The sequence below is a fragment of the Mastomys coucha genome, unplaced genomic scaffold (assembly GCF_008632895.1).
Source record: "Mastomys coucha isolate ucsf_1 unplaced genomic scaffold, UCSF_Mcou_1 pScaffold21, whole genome shotgun sequence".
NCBI lineage: Eukaryota > Metazoa > Chordata > Mammalia > Rodentia > Muridae > Mastomys > Mastomys coucha.
This window is the reverse complement of record NW_022196904.1, coordinates 118401429-118422105: the sequence shown is the minus strand read 5'-3', so window position 1 is coordinate 118422105 and position 20677 is coordinate 118401429. Positions and strand designations below refer to the sequence as shown.

At 42.2% G+C, this 20677-nt stretch overlaps 1 protein-coding gene across 5 annotated transcripts in view; it reads right to left on the bottom strand.

Annotated features, from left to right (window-relative positions):
- The window catches only part of Plpp4 (phospholipid phosphatase 4), a 138746-nt gene that overhangs the window by 50144 nt on the left and 67925 nt on the right, over window positions 1-20677 (bottom strand). For 4 of the 5 annotated variants that reach the window (XM_031388501.1, XM_031388499.1, XM_031388500.1 and 1 more), the window contains 2 exons: window positions 16815-16878; window positions 14944-15068 (listed from right to left, as the gene is read on the bottom strand). The exons of the other annotated variant lie outside the window; for it this stretch is intronic. In XM_031388501.1, coding sequence (XP_031244361.1) covers window positions 14944-15068; window positions 16815-16878 — 189 coding nt within the window. The remainder of the gene's footprint in view (window positions 1-14943; window positions 15069-16814; window positions 16879-20677) is intronic. 5 annotated transcript variants of the gene reach the window in all.

Here is a 20677-nt window from a genome sequence, read left to right as displayed (position 1 = left end):
GGTGTCTGTGATGGTGCTCTCAGAAATGACTTGAAGATGGGATGGCAAATTGAAGCCAGAGGATCCACTCTGCATATAGGCAGCACAGTTCAATAGGCTGGTGACTTGGAGCAATCAGAATAGTAGGAAGACCAACTTAACTTAAGTATAACTTAACTTAAGTATAGGTCAACTTAACTCTTTTGTAAGTGTGTCTACTGTCACTGTCTAATACACTTGCATACACATACACGCACCTGCTCATGCATGTATGCATGCATGTATGCCTCTAGAGAATCTGAACTAAGAAAGCAGTGGTGGAAGTTTCAGGAGGTAACAGAGGCTGCTGGGGATGTGCCTAGATGACTCCATTCCACCATCACCACCTCCCAAATCAGGTAAGCAGCTAGTCTCAACCATGTGCCTCCTGTCAAGAGTCTCATTATGCCTCATCATGAGCCCAAATAATCAACCTAAATGACAATGTCACAACAATTTGAAAATGTCAACAAGGAAACAAATGTAAAAGGGAGCCATATGAAAATAGAGTTGAAAAATACAAATGTAGAGTTCATCAGAGAGATTCAAGTGCAGATCAGAACCATCAAGAGACGGAAGTAGTACATTTATAGACATCTATTACAGATAAAAAGAATAGAGAGGGAAAAATGAACAAAATTAAACAGAGACTCAGAGAAATGTGGAACCTCACACCCAAGAGGAGTAGATGGCAGAAAATAATCTAAGCCAGGGCTGAAATCAATCAATTGGAAACAAAGAGAACAATAAAATCAGTGAAATCAAGAACTGGTTCTTTGGGAAAATCAACAAGACAAACTCTTAGCCAACTAATTAAAAGGCAAAGACACTATCCAAATTAGCAAAATCAGAAATGAAAAGGGAGACATAAAAATAGACACTGAGGAAATCCAAAGAATCACTAAGTCCTACTTCAAAAGCCTATACTCCACAAAATTGAAAAATCTAAATAAAACGGATAATGTCCTTGATAGACACCACTTACCAAAGTTAAATCAATATCAGGTAAACTATCTAAATAGTCCTATAACCCCTAAGAAAATAGAAGTTGTCATTAAAAGTCTCCCAAACAAAAAAGCTCAGTGCCAGATGATTTTAGCACAGAATTATACTAGACTTCCGAAGAAGAGCTAATACCAGAACTCCTCAAACTATTCCACAAAATAGAAACAGAAAGAATATGGTCAAATTCATTCTGTGAGGCCACAGTCATTTTGACACCTAAATTACACAAATTTCAACAAAGAAAGAATTTCAGACCTATTTCCTTATGAACATTGATGCAAAAAATGCACAGTAAAATACATGCAAACCAAATCCAAGAAGAGTACATCAAAAATATCTCCCACTGTGATCAAAGAGGCTTCATCCCAGGGATGCAGGGATGGCTCAATATACAAAAATTCAAACAAACTGAAGAATAAAAACATAAGATAATCTTATTAGATGCTGAAGAAGTCTTTGAGAAAACACACTTCTTCATGTCAAAAATCTTGGAGAGATCAGGAATACAAGGTGCATGTCTGAACACAATAAAGACAACATACAGCAAGCCAATAGCCATCATCAAGTTTAATGGAGAGAAACTTAAAGCAATTCCATTAAGCCAGAAACAAGACAAGGCTGCCTACTTTCTCCCTATCTATTCAAGAGTACTTGAAGTTCTAGATAGAGCAATGAAACAACCAAAGGAGATGAAAAGGGACTCAAATTGGAAAGGAAGAAGTCAAAGTATTGCTATTTGCAGATGATATGATAATATACATAAGTGATCCCAAAATTCTACCAGTAAACTCCTACAGCTGATAAACCTTCAGCAAAGTGGCTGGATAAAAAAAATCAACTCAAAAACTAAAACAAAACCAAAAATAACCCTATTTATGTAAATAGTATTTAAATAGTACTAAAGACAATATTAATTTGGATCTTTTCATCTTCTTTAAAATAAAATCAGTCATAGGGAATGGTAGGTGACTGCCTTGCTGGGCCTGTACTGTATCAAAAGGGGATGTATTTGTAATAACAGCACAGAAGAGGATAGTGGGGGAAGAGCTAGACTGGACAAGGAAAATGATACTGGATGGGATCTCTCCCTTAAGACTCTACCATAAAGACAGACCAAAAATTGTCCAAAGAAGGTATAAAAGTGACCAATAAGTAAATGAAAAGATTTTATCTGTATGAGTTAAAGGTGCAATGTCTCCCACAGGTTCATGTGCTCAAGTACTTGGTTCCCTGCTGGTGGTATGATATTGGGAGGTTGTGATATTTCTGGGTGTGTGTGGGACCTGGCTGGCAGACTTAGGGCCATAGAGGAGGAGTCTGAGTGTTATACCCTGCTCCCCTTTGGGATGTAGCCCTCTCTGATTCTTAGTTACTACACAAATTAACCAGTGCCTTATGTACCTGTTGCCAGCCATCACCATCAAGATGGACTGCATTTCTTGAACCATGAGCCATGAGGATAAATTCTTCCTGCCTTTAGGTCTTTGTCAGGTATTGCATGGCACTAAGAAAAAGATAGGAAATGCAGAGGAAAACTGCAAGCAGACAGTTCACATTCACTAGGACAGCCTTAATACATCTCAAAAGATGGGGTGTGGCTAGTGACAAAGATAAAGAGCTTCAGGGAGCTCATTTACTTCTGGTGGGAATATAAAATGTTGCAACTGCTATGCAAAGCAGGAGTATAGTTTCTCAAAGCCAAGTTCAGGGCTTCCGTGTGGTCCATCACTCCATACCTAGTTATGAGCCCCCCACAAACCTGAAACCCATCCAAACAAATGTATACAAGTATTTATGCAGTATTATTTCTAATAGTCCTCTATGTATTTATCAATTGATAAGCATAGAAATAGAAATTGTGTTCTATTTCCATACAATATTATAGGACTATGGAATGCTCAGCTTCTCACAGAGTATCAGTAATATATACCTCCACACTGGGCTCACCAGAGATCATCACAGAAGAGGGTGTGGAAAGATCCTCGTGTGTGTGATGATCATCACAGCCAGAAGCAGTAGATGCCCATAATAGAGCAGTATCTTCTAGACACAGCAGGGCAGCTGCACAGATGAACTCACAGCATTTGTGACAGCATGCACAAGATTCCACAAGATCCATATAAGCTTAAGCTAATCAAAATCCCACACTGAGATGGGGAGATAGACATAAAGCGCCACCTCTAGCTGAGATCTATTAGCAATTGACAGCTGCTGGGAGAGGGAGAGTCCATTTCCTTTAAGATTGACCATGTCTGGTTGATGGCCACAGACCCAAGAATACATGGGAAGCACAAATAGGATTTGATAAGTTTAAAGAAAAACTGTGAGACACAAGGTTGTTTGTGTAGGGAAGACAGGGTGGATGGGGGAGGAACTAGGGGGTGAAATGATCAAAATATATGAAATTCTCAACAATTAATAAAATATTTTAAAATGAATTTTTTATTCACACTGCAACATTAATGGGACCTGAAAACACTACACTAAATAAAATATGGCAGCTACACAGAACTGCATATTATATAACTTAATTTATTTGACTTGTTCAGAATTGACAACTATGGACTGGTGGTTGACTGCCTCTGGGGACAAGTGAAAGATGGGAAATGAGAAGCTAAGGGTTTCAAGCTTTCTCTTATGGATGACAGAAATGTCCTAGGCTGTGACTGAGCCTATAAAGTTCCCTATGAATGAACTATAAAACACAGGCTGTAACCATAAACCACAAAATATTTTAATGGTTGAAACTGTATCGTAAGTAATATCTCAATAAAAGTGTTCAAAGACTAGTTTTTGAAAATGCACCCAAGCTGTACATAGTGAAAACTATAAAAATATTACGGAGGAATAGAACTTTATAAATAAATGGAGAAATAGACTTTATGGAGCAGAACACTTGATAGTGAAGAGATAGTTACTCTCCCTGAGGGCAGTCGATTGACTCTACACCATCCCCTACCCAGCACTGGCAGGCTTCGGAGAAACATATGAGCCTATTCCAAAGTACGTGGAAAAAGAAAGGGTTTGTAATTGCCAAAGGCAATCTTGATAAAGAAGAACAGAGATGAAGGACTGAAAGTGCCTAACTTCAACCTGCATTGTGCTAGTGTGGTGATCAATATGGTGAGATCAGCTGGAGGGAAGCACACAGAAGAGCAGACAGCATATGCAGTGCAGATAACCACACCATACGTTAGCACTCCATTAACTTCTGCAGAGCCTCTAACGCAATCGTATAAAGAAATGGAAGTCTTTTTCAAGAAAGGAAGCTGAAAAATTATATCTCAATATGGAAACATACCTCACATTATGAACAAAAAGCGATTTGGGAAAGCTCCTGAGATGAAATAAAAAATCATAAAGTGTTCTTTAAAAAGATTTACTTTTATTTATTGGTGTGTGCATGCCATGTGTTCAACACATGTGCCCACAGAAGTCAAAAGAAGGCATCTGATGTTATGGGAGAAGCTAGTTATGGGAGAGCTGCCTGACACGGGTATTAGGAACCAACATTCTTAACAACTAAGGCATCCCTTCAGCTGCAACAATTAAGTTGTTTTTGTTTTGTTTTGTTTTGTTTTGTTTTGTTGTTTTTTGGTTTTTCGAGACAGGGTTTCTCTGTATAGCCCTGGCTGTCCTGGAACTCACTCTGTAGACCAGGCTGGCCTCGAACTCAGAAATCTGCCTGCCTCTAACAATTAAGTTTTTAAAGGAAACAATAGCAGTATCTTTGCAACTATAAGGTAGCAATTGGTATTTTACACAGGACACAATAATGACCATGCAAGAAAGAAATTCAATCAAATTATAAAATGGCCTTTTGTGAGGAAACACCATCAAGAAAACTAACGAGCAAACAAAGATCTCCATCAAAATGGGAAAAAATATCACAAAACATTTATAGGCAAAAAAGTTATGAACAGAATATGGGAAACTAACCATAAATAAATAAAGAAAATGAGCTTCAGCAGATGATATGCAAATAGGCAGATATGTGAACAGTCACTATGCAAAAGGAGAGACTACACAGTATCATTTGTCATTACGGAAGTGCAAAGTTAATACTTCAAGCAGTACCACTGCATACTCACCAAGATGACTAAAATTAAAAAGTCTAATAACATCAAATGTTAGTGTGATATGGAAAACCTAGAGGTATCATATATTGTCAATGAGAAGGTAAACTGAGGCAAGTGTTTTAGAACATAGGTCAGCAGCTTCTCCTAATGTTAAAAATAAATAACTTTGACCTAAAGTGCTACTCATAAATATTTAAAAACATGATTCAGCAACACATATCAATGAAAAGAACTGCATAAGAAATGGGGAAATCCCCAATACCGCTTAGAATGGATAAGCAGCTTCGTAGTACTCAGTAGGATGATATAAGAAATAAATTACTGATATTTAGAACAATGTGGAAGAATTAAAAGACATTATACTGATCGAAAGCTACCACGCACCAAAGGAATCACATTGTATGATTCCCTGAGTATGAGGTTTAAATAGACAAAGCTAATCTGCAGCTCACAAAAAAGAAAGAAAGAACGAAAGGAAAAAGGAAAGGGAAAGAAAGAAAACAATAGGCTAGACGAAGAGCACAAGGGTTGGCTGGGCCGGACAGGGCGAAGCATCATTGAGCAGAAAGAACATTATCGACCACTACGTCCATCTATAAGGACTGGGTGGCTCTGACTTACATATCTCAAAGTATCAATTATTATAATGGTTAAAATCTAAAAAGAAAATATTGTTACCATCTATCAACTATCAACAGGAGTGGGAAAGTATTGAGAAAACTAAAACAGCCAATTGAAAATATAGAGTATGGGTCAGATTTTTATCACTATGTCAAATAGCTTGGAAAAAAAACATTTTAAAAGAGGAAAGACTTGTTTCTGCTTACGGTTTCAGAAGTTTCTTGTTCATAGTCCCTTGGCTTCACTGTTCCTTTGTTCAGTAGCCTTATCCCCTATACACAGACACACACATTCACCCTGACACACAGACACAAACAGACATAAACACTCACAAACATATATACACAGGCAGACGTATGTGTACATACACATGCTCACAAGCACATAGACATACACAGACACACAGACATATAGATACACAGAGAGAAACACAGACATATATACACAGACATACATACACACAGAAATACACATGTACACACAGACTCAGACACATAAATGCTCACAGATAGACAGACATATAAACATGCATACAAATTAACACAGTCACGTAAATGCACACAGATACACATATACATACAGACATACTGGCACACTCATAGATACACAGGAACACATATACACAGACACATAGACCCACACAGAGACACAGTCACACAGGCACACATAGAGACACATGTGTACATACATACACACACACACCAGATAATAAAAAATGTCTCCAGATATTGTTAAGTGTCACTATGGAGGGACAAAAGGCCCTTAAGAATGATTGCCCTAGAATATATATTCTTGACAAACATGCCATCCCTTCAGGGAATGAAATGAGCTCTTGGAAAGATGAAGAGTCTTATACATTAGAGTTATTTAGAAAAAAATATCACTGTAGGGGAGCAATGAGGAATTCTTGCCAAGTTTGCTGATGTCTCTTGACATGGTGACGACATTGGGATCTTTTATTCTTGAGTATATTAAAGGATACACAATCCTTACATTAAAATTTCCTAGTGGGACTTAAGGAGAGGAAACTTTAACGAGATCCATAGGGAGGAGATGGGGGACTGTGATAAACAGACAGAGACACACTGTTCCACAGTGTGATATCTGCCATGCTGTGAGCTAGATGCTTGCCTAGCATGTGTGAGCATGCACAAAGCTCTAGGCTTAATTCCTAGTACAGAACTGAGATTTCTTTCCCTCCAGATGTTTGCCTGCTCAAAGTAAGCCATCCAGCATGGAGGAGAGTCTTCTTATGAGTAGAAAAATGTGACTAACTAAATGCAGTGGTTCCTCATAATCTTCCCAACTGTTCTGGAAGCTTGGAGTGGAGGATAATAACTTAGGTTGGGAAGAAGAGAACTAGGAAGGGCTTGTACCACGCATGTCTGCTGATGTTTGCTGTAATAACAATAAAAATGGAAGCTTCAGTGTTTATGCTACAAGAAAAATCACATAATAAGTGACCTCAAATCACCAGCAATTTGTCCTGGTAGATCCAATAGCCCATGTAGCTCATGACCTTTTATTCAATGCTTAAAAGAAGCATAAAGAAGCAATTGTCAAGTATTTTGTCCACCAATAGCAACCCATGATAGCAACTGTGTTTCATAAAAGGAGGCATAACAAATGAATCTTGCCACCTCCTCTCACTCCCGTTCTCTTTTTCTCCATGCAAAAGCTAGCCTAGCCAACTTAAACAACAGCTGCTTTATGACATTGAATATTCATGCTTGATGGGAGCTCAACCTGGCATAGATGAGGTCTTGTGATTATTTCCCAAGTTGTAGCTAAAACCTATTTAGATTCCACTGCCAAGAGCAACTACCAGACGCTCAGCTTGAGAAGCCAGACACTATTGTCTTTCAAGGACTTTGCTGTCAGAAACACCACCAGGACTCAACATGGACCTAACAACAGATGGATCATCTACACTGAGGCCATTGGAGCACTGTGACAGTGTTTCTGACTTCTAAATGGCAGAGAAGTGGAGTAACAGGATGGTAGCTAGTTTTATATCAGAGTAGCACATTGCAGTTGCCCAGTCACCTAAATGGTGACTAAAGTCCAACCCACTCTAAAAATTACTGTGTCTTAGAAAGTGACTAAGTCTTACAATCACTTGACTTTAAGCACTCACATTGCACGCCACACAGCGAGTGGGCCTCATACCATCGCTTGTAAGCCTTAGGAGAGGAGACTGGGGTTCCCACCATAAGAAAGAATTTGTCTTTGGAAGCATCACATAGAAGACTGAGAACACAGCTCAGTGTTGGGTCATATGCTACCATGTGTGAGGACAGCATACTTTCCAGTTTTCAGTTTCCAGCACAGATCACAGAGCTCAGCAGTAAATCACTTCTCTGCCATGTGCAAATATTTGAAGCTCAGCACTATATACACTAGGTACGATGAGGCGTGACTGTAATACCAGCTCTTCTGAGATGGAGCCAGGAAGATCAACAAAGTTGTCTTTGGCTATACATGCATTCATGCACATACATTTTATATGCACACTTCTATCCAGACACACAGCCTGGGTTCAAGGTCAGCCTGGACTACAAGAGACTCTGTTATAAAAAGTGCCACATAGAAACCTTGCCTGAGCATCCGCCCTGCTGATCTGTCCTGTATGTTTTTGATTCAAGATGGTAACATCAGCTTTTCCTTGAAGTTCTAACCTGCCAGCCTGCCTTACTCAGACCTGCCAACTCCCACTGCCTCATGAGTCAATTCCTTTCAAGTAGATGTCTTGAGAAAGGACAGAGAAAAACATCGTATTGGTTCTGTGCCTCTGGAGAACCCTAACATACCCAAACAGAATGCAGATTCCATCTGGCAATGCCTGACGTCTACCTCACTGTAGGAAGAGAAGGAGGGAGCAAACCAGCTGCTGATTTACTGAGCTGAGGACAACTCATTCTTCCTGTCTACAGAGGACAGCCAAGACAAGAAGCAGCCCTTTCAACCTACAGAACCCTGCAAATTTTGGAGCCTTAGCATCAAGTGTGGGGAAAGGCAGATGAGCCAGGACATCGCAAGCAGGCTAGCAAAGAGTTACTGTAAGAAGCCGCATTTACTCTTTACCCATGAAGCCAGGTGGTCACCTACAACCTAAATCTAGAAGCTTTTGAAAAAGAGGAAAGTAGGGGGTCCCATGGAGTAACCAGACTGAAAAGGGGGTGTTAGACAAAAGGTCCAGTGAGTAACCCAGGATCCATCAAGACCTCCTGCACAGCACCCAGGGCTCTGGTTCACACCTCTGGAAGAAACTGGAGAGCCAGACTCAAGGTGAAGGCCATGTGCTAACAAGCAGGGCCCATGGCCATGCCCAGGTCCTTTGCAGTCACCCTCAGCAAAGGCCAGTTAATGTATTTTGTCCAGTTAGCTTTGGCCATCCATCTTCAAGCTAGAAGACAAGGCTGAGAACACCAGGTATAAGAACAAAGCAGCTCGTGAGGACACAGAGAAGGCAGGGTAAAATTCCCAGACACAGAGAAAGAAATAAGAGCCATCCCATCTGTGACAGAAAGAACAAGGTGGTGCATTTGTTAAAAACCCAAAGTTTGAGAAAGCTCTTAGAAATTGAAAATAGAAAATAATATGACAATTCTATATAAGTCTATAAAGCTTTGCATCTCCAATAGGTGATTATAAAGCAACCAAAAGGCAGACAACAGGAAAGAAAAGATAATGTAAAAGTAACTCAACATCTGTCTATACAGATCTAGAAAAGAAACAGGGGGCCCATCCCCCAATTAAAAAGACACGTCCAGTGACCAGGACAATACATAGAGAAGTACACATTTCCAGTGAGGTGTGTCATTATGAAGTCTCAGATGACCAGAGGTACAGAATGCGCCCTTAGGAAGTTATGAAGGTGGAAAAAACAAAAACAAAAAACAAAAGATAGGGTCTCATTTAGCTGAAGGAAATCAGAGAAGAAACTTAGGGCAGGATCCTGGAGACAGAAAGAGAATCAGAGGCCATAGAGGGGTGCTGCTTACTGGGTTGCTCCCCTTAGCCTGCTCAGCCCGTTTTATTACCCAGGTCCATGAACCCAGGGATGGCATTGCCCACAGTAGGCTGGGATCTCCCACATCTATCATTAATCAAGAAAATGTCCAACAGATTTGCCTGCAGGCCAGTCTTGCGGAGGCATTTATTATAGGGGTGGTTCTGATGACAATGTCCTGTTCCCCAATTGGTTCTTGATCTATCAGTAAAGATGCCAGGGGCCAATTGCTGGATTAGCCGCAGAACTTCCAGGTCCCCAGGGTGGGGAGGAGAAGAGACACAGGAAAAGGAAAGGAGTTTTCACCGTGCTTCAGAGGGACAATAGGTTAGGGTGTTGAGCTGGGATTAAAGGTAACTGAGCAACTGAAGCTGAGGGCAAGTTGACAGGTGCTGAGCTAAGAGTATTAGGAAGGGCTTGCTAGCTGAGGAAGACTTAGAAGAGCCCAGTAATTGAGCCAACAAGACAGGTTGAAATTGTGTAAAGTGTGGCTGTGTTTTTAATCCACGGATCCAATATTCTCTGGGCGAGGGCTGGTAGAACGATTCCTGGAGCTTAGGGCAGGGTAGCAAAAGCTACATGTAACACCTTCTCAAATGAGATGCCTTCTTCCTAGATGACCCAAGCTTGTATCAGGTTAAACAAACAAACAGCCTAACCAGCCCAGCTTGTTTAAGACAAAAGCTTTGCTACATAGTGCCTTCAATCCCGTGATTCCTCCTGTTTCTACCTCTCCTCTTCTGCAGCTGTAAGTATCCTGCCTTATTAAGATTTTGATGCTGCCGCCTTATAGTACTGGTACTGGCAAGGCTGCTGCTGATCTTTCTCCACAAAGGACAGATCAGAACTATAATTCCATGGGCCCTATATCCCTTTCACAGCTATTCAGCTCTGCCATTGTAAAGTGAAAGCCACCACAGACAACAAGTCGATGAAGAGACATCTCGATGTTCTAGTACAAAATGTCTACAGATAGGAGCCGTGGCTGGAAGCGGCTCACGTACTGATATCTGGATGTTATTGCTCTCATCAGAGGCAGGAAGGAGTTCTTGACTCCCACCAGTTTTGCAGAGCAGATGATTCTGGATAGTTTGACAGTATCATAGGTTTGTTATTCCCTGCTTCTCCCTTATATAAACCATCCCCCTAGAAGTTGAACAGATACTGAATCAAAGACTGAGACAATCCCCTGTTCCGAACGCTGTCACACTCAGCACCTGGAGAAGGCACAATGCCAACTCTTTTTTTAAATCCCAAGTTTAAAACCACTTGCTGTGTGCAGTTGTGGTCTCTGCTTTTCCAGTCAAGTAAGCTAGGGATGTCTCTAGGAGCAAATCCCATGCAAAAGCTTCTATGGGGCTTTGATGCTTGCTGTGTGAGTATGCCACACTGGAGCCTTTCAGCTACTTAAGGGAGATTCAGACCAAGTTCTTTTGTTTTCAAAACAAATGAATATCTGTTCTTAAATTCAAAGAAGAACTAAATATTCTACAGGATAATGTAAGGATGTGGATTACATCCAGCCGTCAGTGACCTGCAAACAGAGGCAGCTGGCCCATGTCTCTTTAGCCTGGGATCTACCTCATCCAGTTACTCAAGTCTGGACTAGAAAATTTATTGTTTAAGGAACATAAAGCATTTGTAACAAAATGAAGGTCCACCGAGGTCATCTCTTCTGAGGAGCAAAAAAGTCACACCAATCATGAGGTGTCCTAATGGTGACAATGAGAAATGCAGGACAGAGCACTGATGGGTTTCTCACTGCATAAGGCAGCTCCCTTCGAGCTAACCCCTATCCTGTCACAAGACAGGGAAAGAACACAGATGAAAGCAACTTCTTCAAAACCCAGAGCTGTGTTGAACATCCTCTCTGGCAACAAGAGCAAACGTTAATGTCTTAAGGAGCCGTCTGAGGCAAGAGGTAGTAACAGCCTCTGCCCAGAAGCCTGTCAGGCCCAGACCCCTGTATCCACACATCTACAAGGCAGACAGCCAGAGGCAGCCTGGGAGAAAGCCAGTGTTTTTGGCGGAGGAGGAGAGAACTCACATCTAATAGAAATGTTTCTTTAAGGCTCGACCACTAATCTCTGAGGTCTATAGTCTGCCAGCATGAGCTAGTCACATGAGAGCTACTTCCTGCCCAAGTTCAAATGTGCCAACAGATGCTAACCTATGCTATGGTCCTCTGTCAATTGTTTGAGAAACCGGGATTAAGATTTTTATTTTAGAAATGGTTTCATTTCCTAGTGATCTTAAAATGTATAGCCCTTTAAAACTCAGCACTAGCAGCAAGTCTTTAGGAGTGGGGAAGACACCTCGAGAAGAATAAAGATAAGGAGATAGCTCAGTTAGTAAGGGGCTTGCCGTGCATGCAAGCATGAGAAGCTAAGTTAGGATGCCTAGGTCCACATTCTAGAAAAGAGAAATCGGGGCATAGTGATGCACATCCTGAATGCCAGACCAGCAAGGCTGAGACAACTGAATCTCTGAAGCGTGTGGATCAAACCAACTTAGCCCACGCAGGGAGCTCCAGATTCAGGGAGAAAGCCCCATCTTGAAACATAAAGTGGAAGATAACTTAGAAAAAATAGTCCATGTCTACCTTTGGCCTCAACACACACAACACACATACCTACCCATGTGAATATATACACCCATGTATATGTACACACAATATACACATGCACAAGAAACAGCACAGTATCAAAGATAGAGGGTGTGAATGAACCAAGCTGTAATGAAATAGATGGAGAACCTATAGGAGCTGACCACCACCTTAAATACTACGCCAGGTCCTTCAAAGCGTTGCAGTTTTGGAACTTTTAACAACAATGGGTATAATAACTTAGCAGGAACCCTTCCAACTGGCACCTACACTCACTCTAACTGTGACTCGAGAAACACACAAGATTAGAAGGAAGCACTCCTGCATCCTGACTGCAGCCCAAAGTCATACCTTTTCTGTCACCACGTCCTTACCTATGAAGCAGTGTCTGGTGACTCTAAGGCCGACTCTTTCATACTTATGGCATTGCATCTGGCTCTTTTTACGTACTTCCTAGCCTGCTGGAAAAAACTGTCATCGGTTTGGTAACATAACATGTACTCATCCCTTACAGCTCTGGAGACCAGATTCTTAAAATGAAGATATCGACAGGACCACTTGTCTTCTGCAGAAGAACCACTCCTGCAGCGTCTTCCAGCTCTGGTAGATCCACGAGCTCCCTGGCTGTGGCTGTATCACTCTGTCCTGCTGGGTCCTCAGGTAGCCTTCTCCTCACCTCCGCCTCCAACCCTCTCTGCCTGTCTCCTTCGAGAACATCTGACACTGGGTTTCAGGATACCCTAAATCCAGGAATTTATCTTAATATTCTTAACTTGAGGGGGGTTTTGACTGTTCATTTTGCTTTGGTAATTAAACTCTAAGGGAAAGCGAAAGTATGCATAGAGAATGGTTACTACAGTCAAATTGTTTAGCATATCCATTGTCTTTTGTAATCACTGTGTGTGTGTGTGTGTGTGTGTGTGTGTGTGAGAGAGAGAGAGAGAGAGAGAGAGAGAGAGAGAGAGAGAGAGAGAGAGAGAGAGAGAGATGGGGGGGGGAGAGAACTCCTTAAGTAATGGTCCCGGCAAATTTCTAATATTTATTGCAGTACTATTAACTACAACCCTTTTTAAAAAATAAAGTCATATTTATAAGCCTGGATTTTTTTTTTTAGAGGAAGGGGATACAGTATTCCACTCACTATAATCTTCATAGCTATAGAGAAGAAAATAAGGCATCTATTTAACTGACATGGAATGTGAACACTCTATTTATTATATTAAATCTCATAAAGGGGGAAACACCATCACTCCAGAGGCTGCTAGCCTCAATGAATAACCAACCCTATCTGATCCTCACTGTTCCATGTAAGAAGAGATCCTCCTCCACCTGACAGGCTACAGTGCTGCGAGCATTGTTGATAATGATCCCCTTAAAGTGCCTGCCGCTCCCATAGCTCATTGACAGATCCAAGTTTCTAGCGTCTCTGGGCAAAATGTCCATTCAAAGAAGCTTTAAGGTGTTTCTCAACTCAGCCACTCACCAATAAGGTGCATCTTTGTCACAGGTTTCAGAAAAATCCTATTAAGATAAGAGGCTTGCTGAAAATAAATGATTAGACTTATGCGGGACCAAGAACTTCACAGCTTGACAGGAATCTTTCCTGCTCAGAGAAGTCACCTGCAACCATAGCCTGTCTCCAATTACCCCGAGAGTCATAACACTACAGATAGCCTGTTACACCTGCGGACTTCTCCAGGCCGTATTGTGTCTTGTTTATCTCTGGATTCCGAGGACCAATGCCTGGTGTCTGAGACAGCAGCTCTGGTAGTAAATAATAACAGGGAGAGCTACTGTGACAAGTCCAAAGCCCAAGTGCCTTATCCTTGCAGGATTAAATAAAACAATGCACTTCCACATTCTGGTTCTGAAGGATGCTCCAGAAATGTTAGTAATTATGATCACTGACTTTAATCCTCACTTCTGCTGAGAATGGAGGCATGCCTATTTCCATTAACACAGTTGGACCCGAGGCTCAGAAAGGTGACATTCAAAAGCCAAGGCATGGCAGAGCCAGGATGTGTCATAATTCAGAGATCTGTGGGGTTTCTTATTTATTTATTTATTTATTTTTGTCTTTTGTCTTTTTTCTGCTATGCTGTTTTGCTGCTGGTTCAGACTAGTCTTTGTGTAAAGCTTATCCAGGCATTAATTAGCATTTATGGTGAAACAATTTATTGAGGTTCGTGTGCTTACAAACATATTTTCATATGCTTTATCTGTATGGACATGTGTTATATATTTGATCATACACATAATACCTTAATTTAAAAAAAATACTAGATACAGTGCTGGAATGAACGCTGGTTGTCAAGGAGCTTGTTAAATCCCCTTTGCACTGTCAAATTTATGTGTCATAGCTTCCAAGAGTGAAATGTCTCATGCCTCTCACACCACACTCTTCCAAGCTCACAAAAGCAACATATACAACACTGGAACCTTGGCTGCAGGCTTTCATGACCAATGAGCAGTTTTCTAAACCACCCATCCCACAGTGAAGAAAACCACACTGCGCTAACATTCAAGTACCAGAACCATCCTTTCCACTTAGACACCCCGAGAAAGCAAGCAGGAGGACCAGGGTATCTTCTCCTTGGACTTACAGGAGGAATGGATGCTGGGGAAGCTTTTGCGGCCCTCCGACACCAGGTCAGGGTCACCTGTGCAGCGCATCTCTGAATTCATCACCCCATCTGGAAAGCAGCGGTAAAAGAAATCGGGGCGAGGTCTACAAAAGACACCATGGACATTTTCAATATACGACACTGCCATCACAATGAGCCCCCAAGCTCATCCCTCCTCCCCACATGTACCGCCCCTCTGCAGACCCCTTCTGCCATCATCCACAGGAGTAATCCCTGAGAGCCCTTCGGACACAGTTGCTAAGGAAATGCTCAGTTAAAAGCTCAGAGTCAAAAGGGCCTGAATTGGAGCTGGGTTTGTAGCCTTAAGGAGACCTCAGCCACATTTCTACAACTGTGAAAGGGAGAAATCAATACCTGGCCAAAGATAAGGTCTTGAGCATTAGGTAGTGGGACTTCCTAGAGGCACCTAAGCATCATATCATCAGAATCAAGAAGGACTTCCTGTCTTGATCTACTGCTCGACCAATCTAGACCCTGGCCCCAGGTTCTGAGAAGCTAGACCATGACATCCCTACATGCCAAGTTTTGGTGGTCAGTTGTCTTTCCTCAAGTAGTGGCCCTCAACCTCGCTGGAAAACTTGACAACTCAGTCACACAGTGTGAGGAGTTTAGTAACCCAGGCTGGTGGCTCTGGTTTAAAGCAGGAGTGGAGTAGACATCTCTTGAGGACAGAAGGGTGATTCTGGCCCTGAAGCCAGGCCCTCTGGAGCATCCACAGCTAATATTAACTTAGCCTTGGGTGTTGATGCGGCAGGAGGTGCTGCATATCCACCATGCCTATAGTGCTTATGAGAATCCTTAAAGCAGGGTCAGGGTGCTGAAGGCGATGGTACTCCCGCCAAGGCCATCCATAATCCATAAGTGGCAAACATAAGCTGTGAACCACAGAATTGAATCCTGAGCCCAGCATGTCACCACAGTCTGAATGTTCTATGCGAATGAGGATTGTATTGTAGAAATGTGCCAGTCCACTACTCTGTGGGCTCTACTCCAATACTGCTGTGTGCAGACCGTGGTGAGGCTTGCTAGTGCTATAAGCATGCCTCCTTTTTACCATGCATACTGAGTCATAGTTAGTGCATACAGACTCAAACAGTGATCTTCCTGGCTCTGGGATCTCAGGAAAGTGCCTCTGTGACCTATCAGAGCTGCCCCTGCCCTGTCTTTCTCAGCCCCAGACAGGTTTCCTAACATGGGGTTAACCTACTCAACCAGAACCTCAGGCGGCGAGGCTTGAGAATGAGCACTTTATCTGAGCCCCAACCATGTGATAAGCATGGAGATCTGGAGGGATGTCCCAGTTCAGGGTGCCTCATTAACCCCGTCTGACTCTGTACCGGAGCCGCCAGAGGAGAAGGAAAAGCAAATGGAGGCTCAAGATTGTTTTATTTTCAGGAGCAATAAGGGAAGTGTGTCGTAAAGCCAGATCTGAAATGCCAACCCACACATCTCATTCCAAAGAGAACAGTACATAAGTGATCTGATGAATTGATTAAAGGCCAAAACTGATAAGTGAATAACAAGCCTGGCAAGGGCCTTGGGTAGTAGTTCGTGGCTCTGGAGATGCCAGTAGCAGGGTTTGGCCAAAAGAAAATGTGATCAGCCAGCCAGTGGACAGACTCTCTTACAAGTGCTCCCCTCTAAAGTAATGAGTTCATAATTTAAAGGTGAGAAGAAATCTGCACTGAAGGTCAGAAATCCCACATGAACAGCAATTTAAGGGAAAACCAGACACACCGGAATCTGTCCTCCCAATATCTTCTGGTCATAGTTGCCATACAGATGAACTGTGTATTATAAGCCATCATGTGTTTCTTTTTGGAACTTACCTTCCCACTATTAGTTTAATAGTGTTTGTGCAGACTCCATTTAAAGCAAGAGCCAAGGACACTGCTATAAAACAAAACCAAAAGACAAATAAAGAAAAAAACAGTTGGTTCTCAAATTTAAAAACCATCACTGTAACCATCATTATCATCATCATCAGCACCATCATTATCACCATCATTATCATCATCACCATTATCGCCCACCACCACTGTAAACCATCATCATCATTATCAACAACAACCTTCAACTTTTATTACCATCACAACTATCACCATCATTATCATCACCATCTGTAATTAGACTTAGTGTATGACCACAGAGTTGTTAAATGATACTTTAGGAACATAAAGGGAAGCCTTGTTGCTAGGGCAAAATAAAATTGGGGCAGGACTATGGAGGTTGTCTCATAAAATGCCACATTCCTATGACAAGAAATTTATCTTTCCTTCTTGGCCAGAATTTTGAGCCTCACAAACAAACCTATCTATCACTTTCTAGCCTGATACAAACAGAGTTAATACAATAGCATATAGAATTTCTTTTACTGGTAGCAAAACATATAACTTTGTATTTCTTCCTGGCAACCTCCTCAGACATAATTCAAATCAGAGAAGCTGGCAGAATCTTTCTGAAGAGTTGGACAGCCTTGCTAGGCCTCTGTCTCACCGCTGACCCATCACCTGCCAATAGCTGTCCATCACTGTTTCCAAGACAGTGGAGAGTCCAGGAAGTGACTTTTGTAATCTAGACTAGCCAGAACTTTTGGGATACATTGTTTTAAAATATACAGCTCAGCCAGGGACTTCCAAACAGCCTGGAAACCTGCTGAAGAGGGGGCAGACAAAACCAAAGGGGCAGCAACATGAAATGCCACCCCTCCCCTACAAAAACCTTGACCCTCTCTTAGAGTTTGTTAAGGGGATGTAAGAGGCATAGTCATCACCGTCAATGTGATGAGGGTCAAAAGTCTTACATAAGCAGCAGAAGCCCAAGGAGGCTCTCTTCAGCTTTGCTGAGTAGTCAAAGATGTGAGCTACCGTTGCTCTTTGGCAAATATTAACTGCTTGATGCCAGCAGAGATTTATGTAAGATGAGAGCAATGGAGGGGCATTTTCGGGAAGGATCTTCCTTGAGTGATTCATTAACACTAAGTGAGACAAATGAGCTATTCTACACAGAGAAAGCATGGCCCTCACAGTCACTGGGACTGAGTGGGTTTATCATAGCACAGTACACTCTTTCCAAAGGTTTGAAGTGAGTGAGCTAGAAAACCCCGATGTACTGGCTGGTTTTGTGTGTCCACTTGACACAAGTTGAGTTATCACAGAGAGAGGAGCTGCCCTTGAGGAAATGCCTCTATGAGACCCAGCTGTAAGGCATTTTCTCAATTAGTGAACAGGGGTGGGAGGGCCATTGTGGGTGGTGCCATCCCTGGGCTAGTAGTCCTGGATTCTGTAAGAAAGCAAGCTGAGCAAGCACTCCAGTGAGCAGCATCCCTCCATAGCTTCTGCATCCACTCCTGCCTCCAACTTCCCACTCTGTGTGAGTTCCTGTCCTGACTTCCTTTGGTGATGAACAGCAATGCAGAAGTGTAAGCTGAATAAACCTTTTCCTCCCCAACTTGCTTCTTGGTCATGATGTTTTGTGCAGGAATACAAACCCTGACCAAGACACCAGACAACCAGCAAATACGCTGTTTGATCCAAATGCCTGAAAGAGACAGAGAAGGACCGAAAGCAAGAGTGATGACATTTGGAAGTGTGGGAGTTGCTTCAGCATTCTGGAAGTACGTGTGACTGATTAATTTTTATCTGAATGATACAATGGACAGGGTACTTGAGGAGAAGGCCTCAAAATGACAGGGTAGGTAGTGATGTAGGTATCTCTAGAGAGGCATCTACTCCAACCTTCTGTATTCTCTAGAAAGATGCTCGGTGGCTGGATAGGCAGGTGAACATGGTCCTAGACAAGGGTGTCTGCTGACTAACAAAAGCACCACAGGTCTAACTCATGTGGTGTTTTACAGAATCTGACAGGACCATTTTGACTGATGGCTCAGAAACACAAACAAGACTGTCTGAGAAAGAAATTCAAAGTGTCATGTCCTACAGGTTGACTTACTAGGCGCTGCCATTGAGAGTTCTATAGGATATAGGTATGCCAGAGTATTTGAGAGCTTTTGCTGTCAGGGTTTTTGCTTGGTTTGGTTTGGTTTGGGTTTTTTTTTTGTTTGTTTTTGTTGTTTTAGACAATCTAATGCTCCGGTCTTTCCACAACAGAGTTCCTGGCTATTCTACAGCATGAATGCCTACAAGCTAGATACTCAAGAACTGCCATTCTTGTCTGTATGTGTCATAGGGGAACACTTGGACTCAGGTATAAATAAGTGCCTATGTTAAATCTTCTAAAGACCCTCAAGTACAGAATGGCTATGACAACTAAACCCCACTTCCTAAGAGAGTTCTGAATTCCAGGCTTAATTAGAAACCATCTAGTTCTCTGACCTTGGTGTTTGAAATCCCCCTCCCTGCTGCCAAGCCTTGCTGAAAGCATGGGTTTTTTGCAACCCCCATGCACACTGCTGGCTTTTCGTCATTTTCCAGTCAGGAACTCATTGATTTCGGCAAACAGAACAGCCAATAATTCCTTTTTAGTTACCATACAGGAGGCAGAGTAGGGTGCTCAATTTTGAAGCATCACCCTGAAGGAAATTTAGCTGAGAATGAAATGTCTGGAGGAGGTAACCAGGCATGCTTGAAGACATCACAGGAACACAGCGCCAAAGCCAGCAGTAAATTAGAGCCATAAACATGAAGACCATTCTTACTCACTGTCATTTATCTTGGGACTCTATGTGAGGGAGCAACCATAGCATAAAGTGAGGTGAAGGGATTTCCAAGCCAACAGAGATGGTGCCCAGTAGGATGTTCTGAGGGCCACTATAGTATACATCCAAATACTGCCCTGCCACTAAAGCTGGGATTGGGAAGGTACCAATGCTCCCAACCCCATGAAAACTCTTAAAACTTTGTCATCAAACCCAAGACCAAGGCCATGTGACCAAACTCTCAGTCTATAGGTTAGCAGCCCAGAGAACACACCTGACAGGAGAAATCAAGGCTAGGCAGAAGAGGAGACAGGAAGTAGAGGGGTAGGATGAAGCATATTTCAGACAGAGTTGGTCATGAGCTCCCTGGCCTTCCAGCTCTCTCCCCAGTGCAGCCCCATGGGGCACTGCTGTGCTCTCCCCTCCTTTTCTTGGATTAGATTGGATTGCTTATTTTAGCTCTGTCTTTAAACCCATTATTTACTCGAGCTACTTTGAAAAGGAAACTTAACATTATTCTTTTCAACTAGACAGACCTAACTAGAGCCTGGTTGCATGAAAACAATTCTTCGTCCTTTAGACACACTCTGCCTCATTCATACACCCTCACCAAAAGAGGAGCATCCTGTATGTTTTCATCACTAAAGCCCAGCAACTAACACACACATCCCTCAGTAAGGAACCTCAGGTTCGAGACTTCCACCCCAGAGGATGACAAGTCCATAGATTATACTAAACCCAAGCTTGAGGACTTAGAGATGAAGGTCTAGATAACTTATTTAAAGTATATACATATTAAAATCAATCCAGTTTAGTTTTTCAGGGTATTAAAAGGCTGGGGGCATTTAGACATGGGTTAAATTAACTTGGCTGCTAAAATAGCCCAGTAGGATTGACTTTCTCTCTCTCTCTCTCTCTCAGTCTCTCTCTGTGTGTGTGTGTGTGTGTGTGTGTGAAAAAGAGAGAGTGTGTGTGTTTGAGAGAGAGAGAGAGAGACAGAGACAGAGAGAGACAGAGAGAAACAGAGAGAGAGAG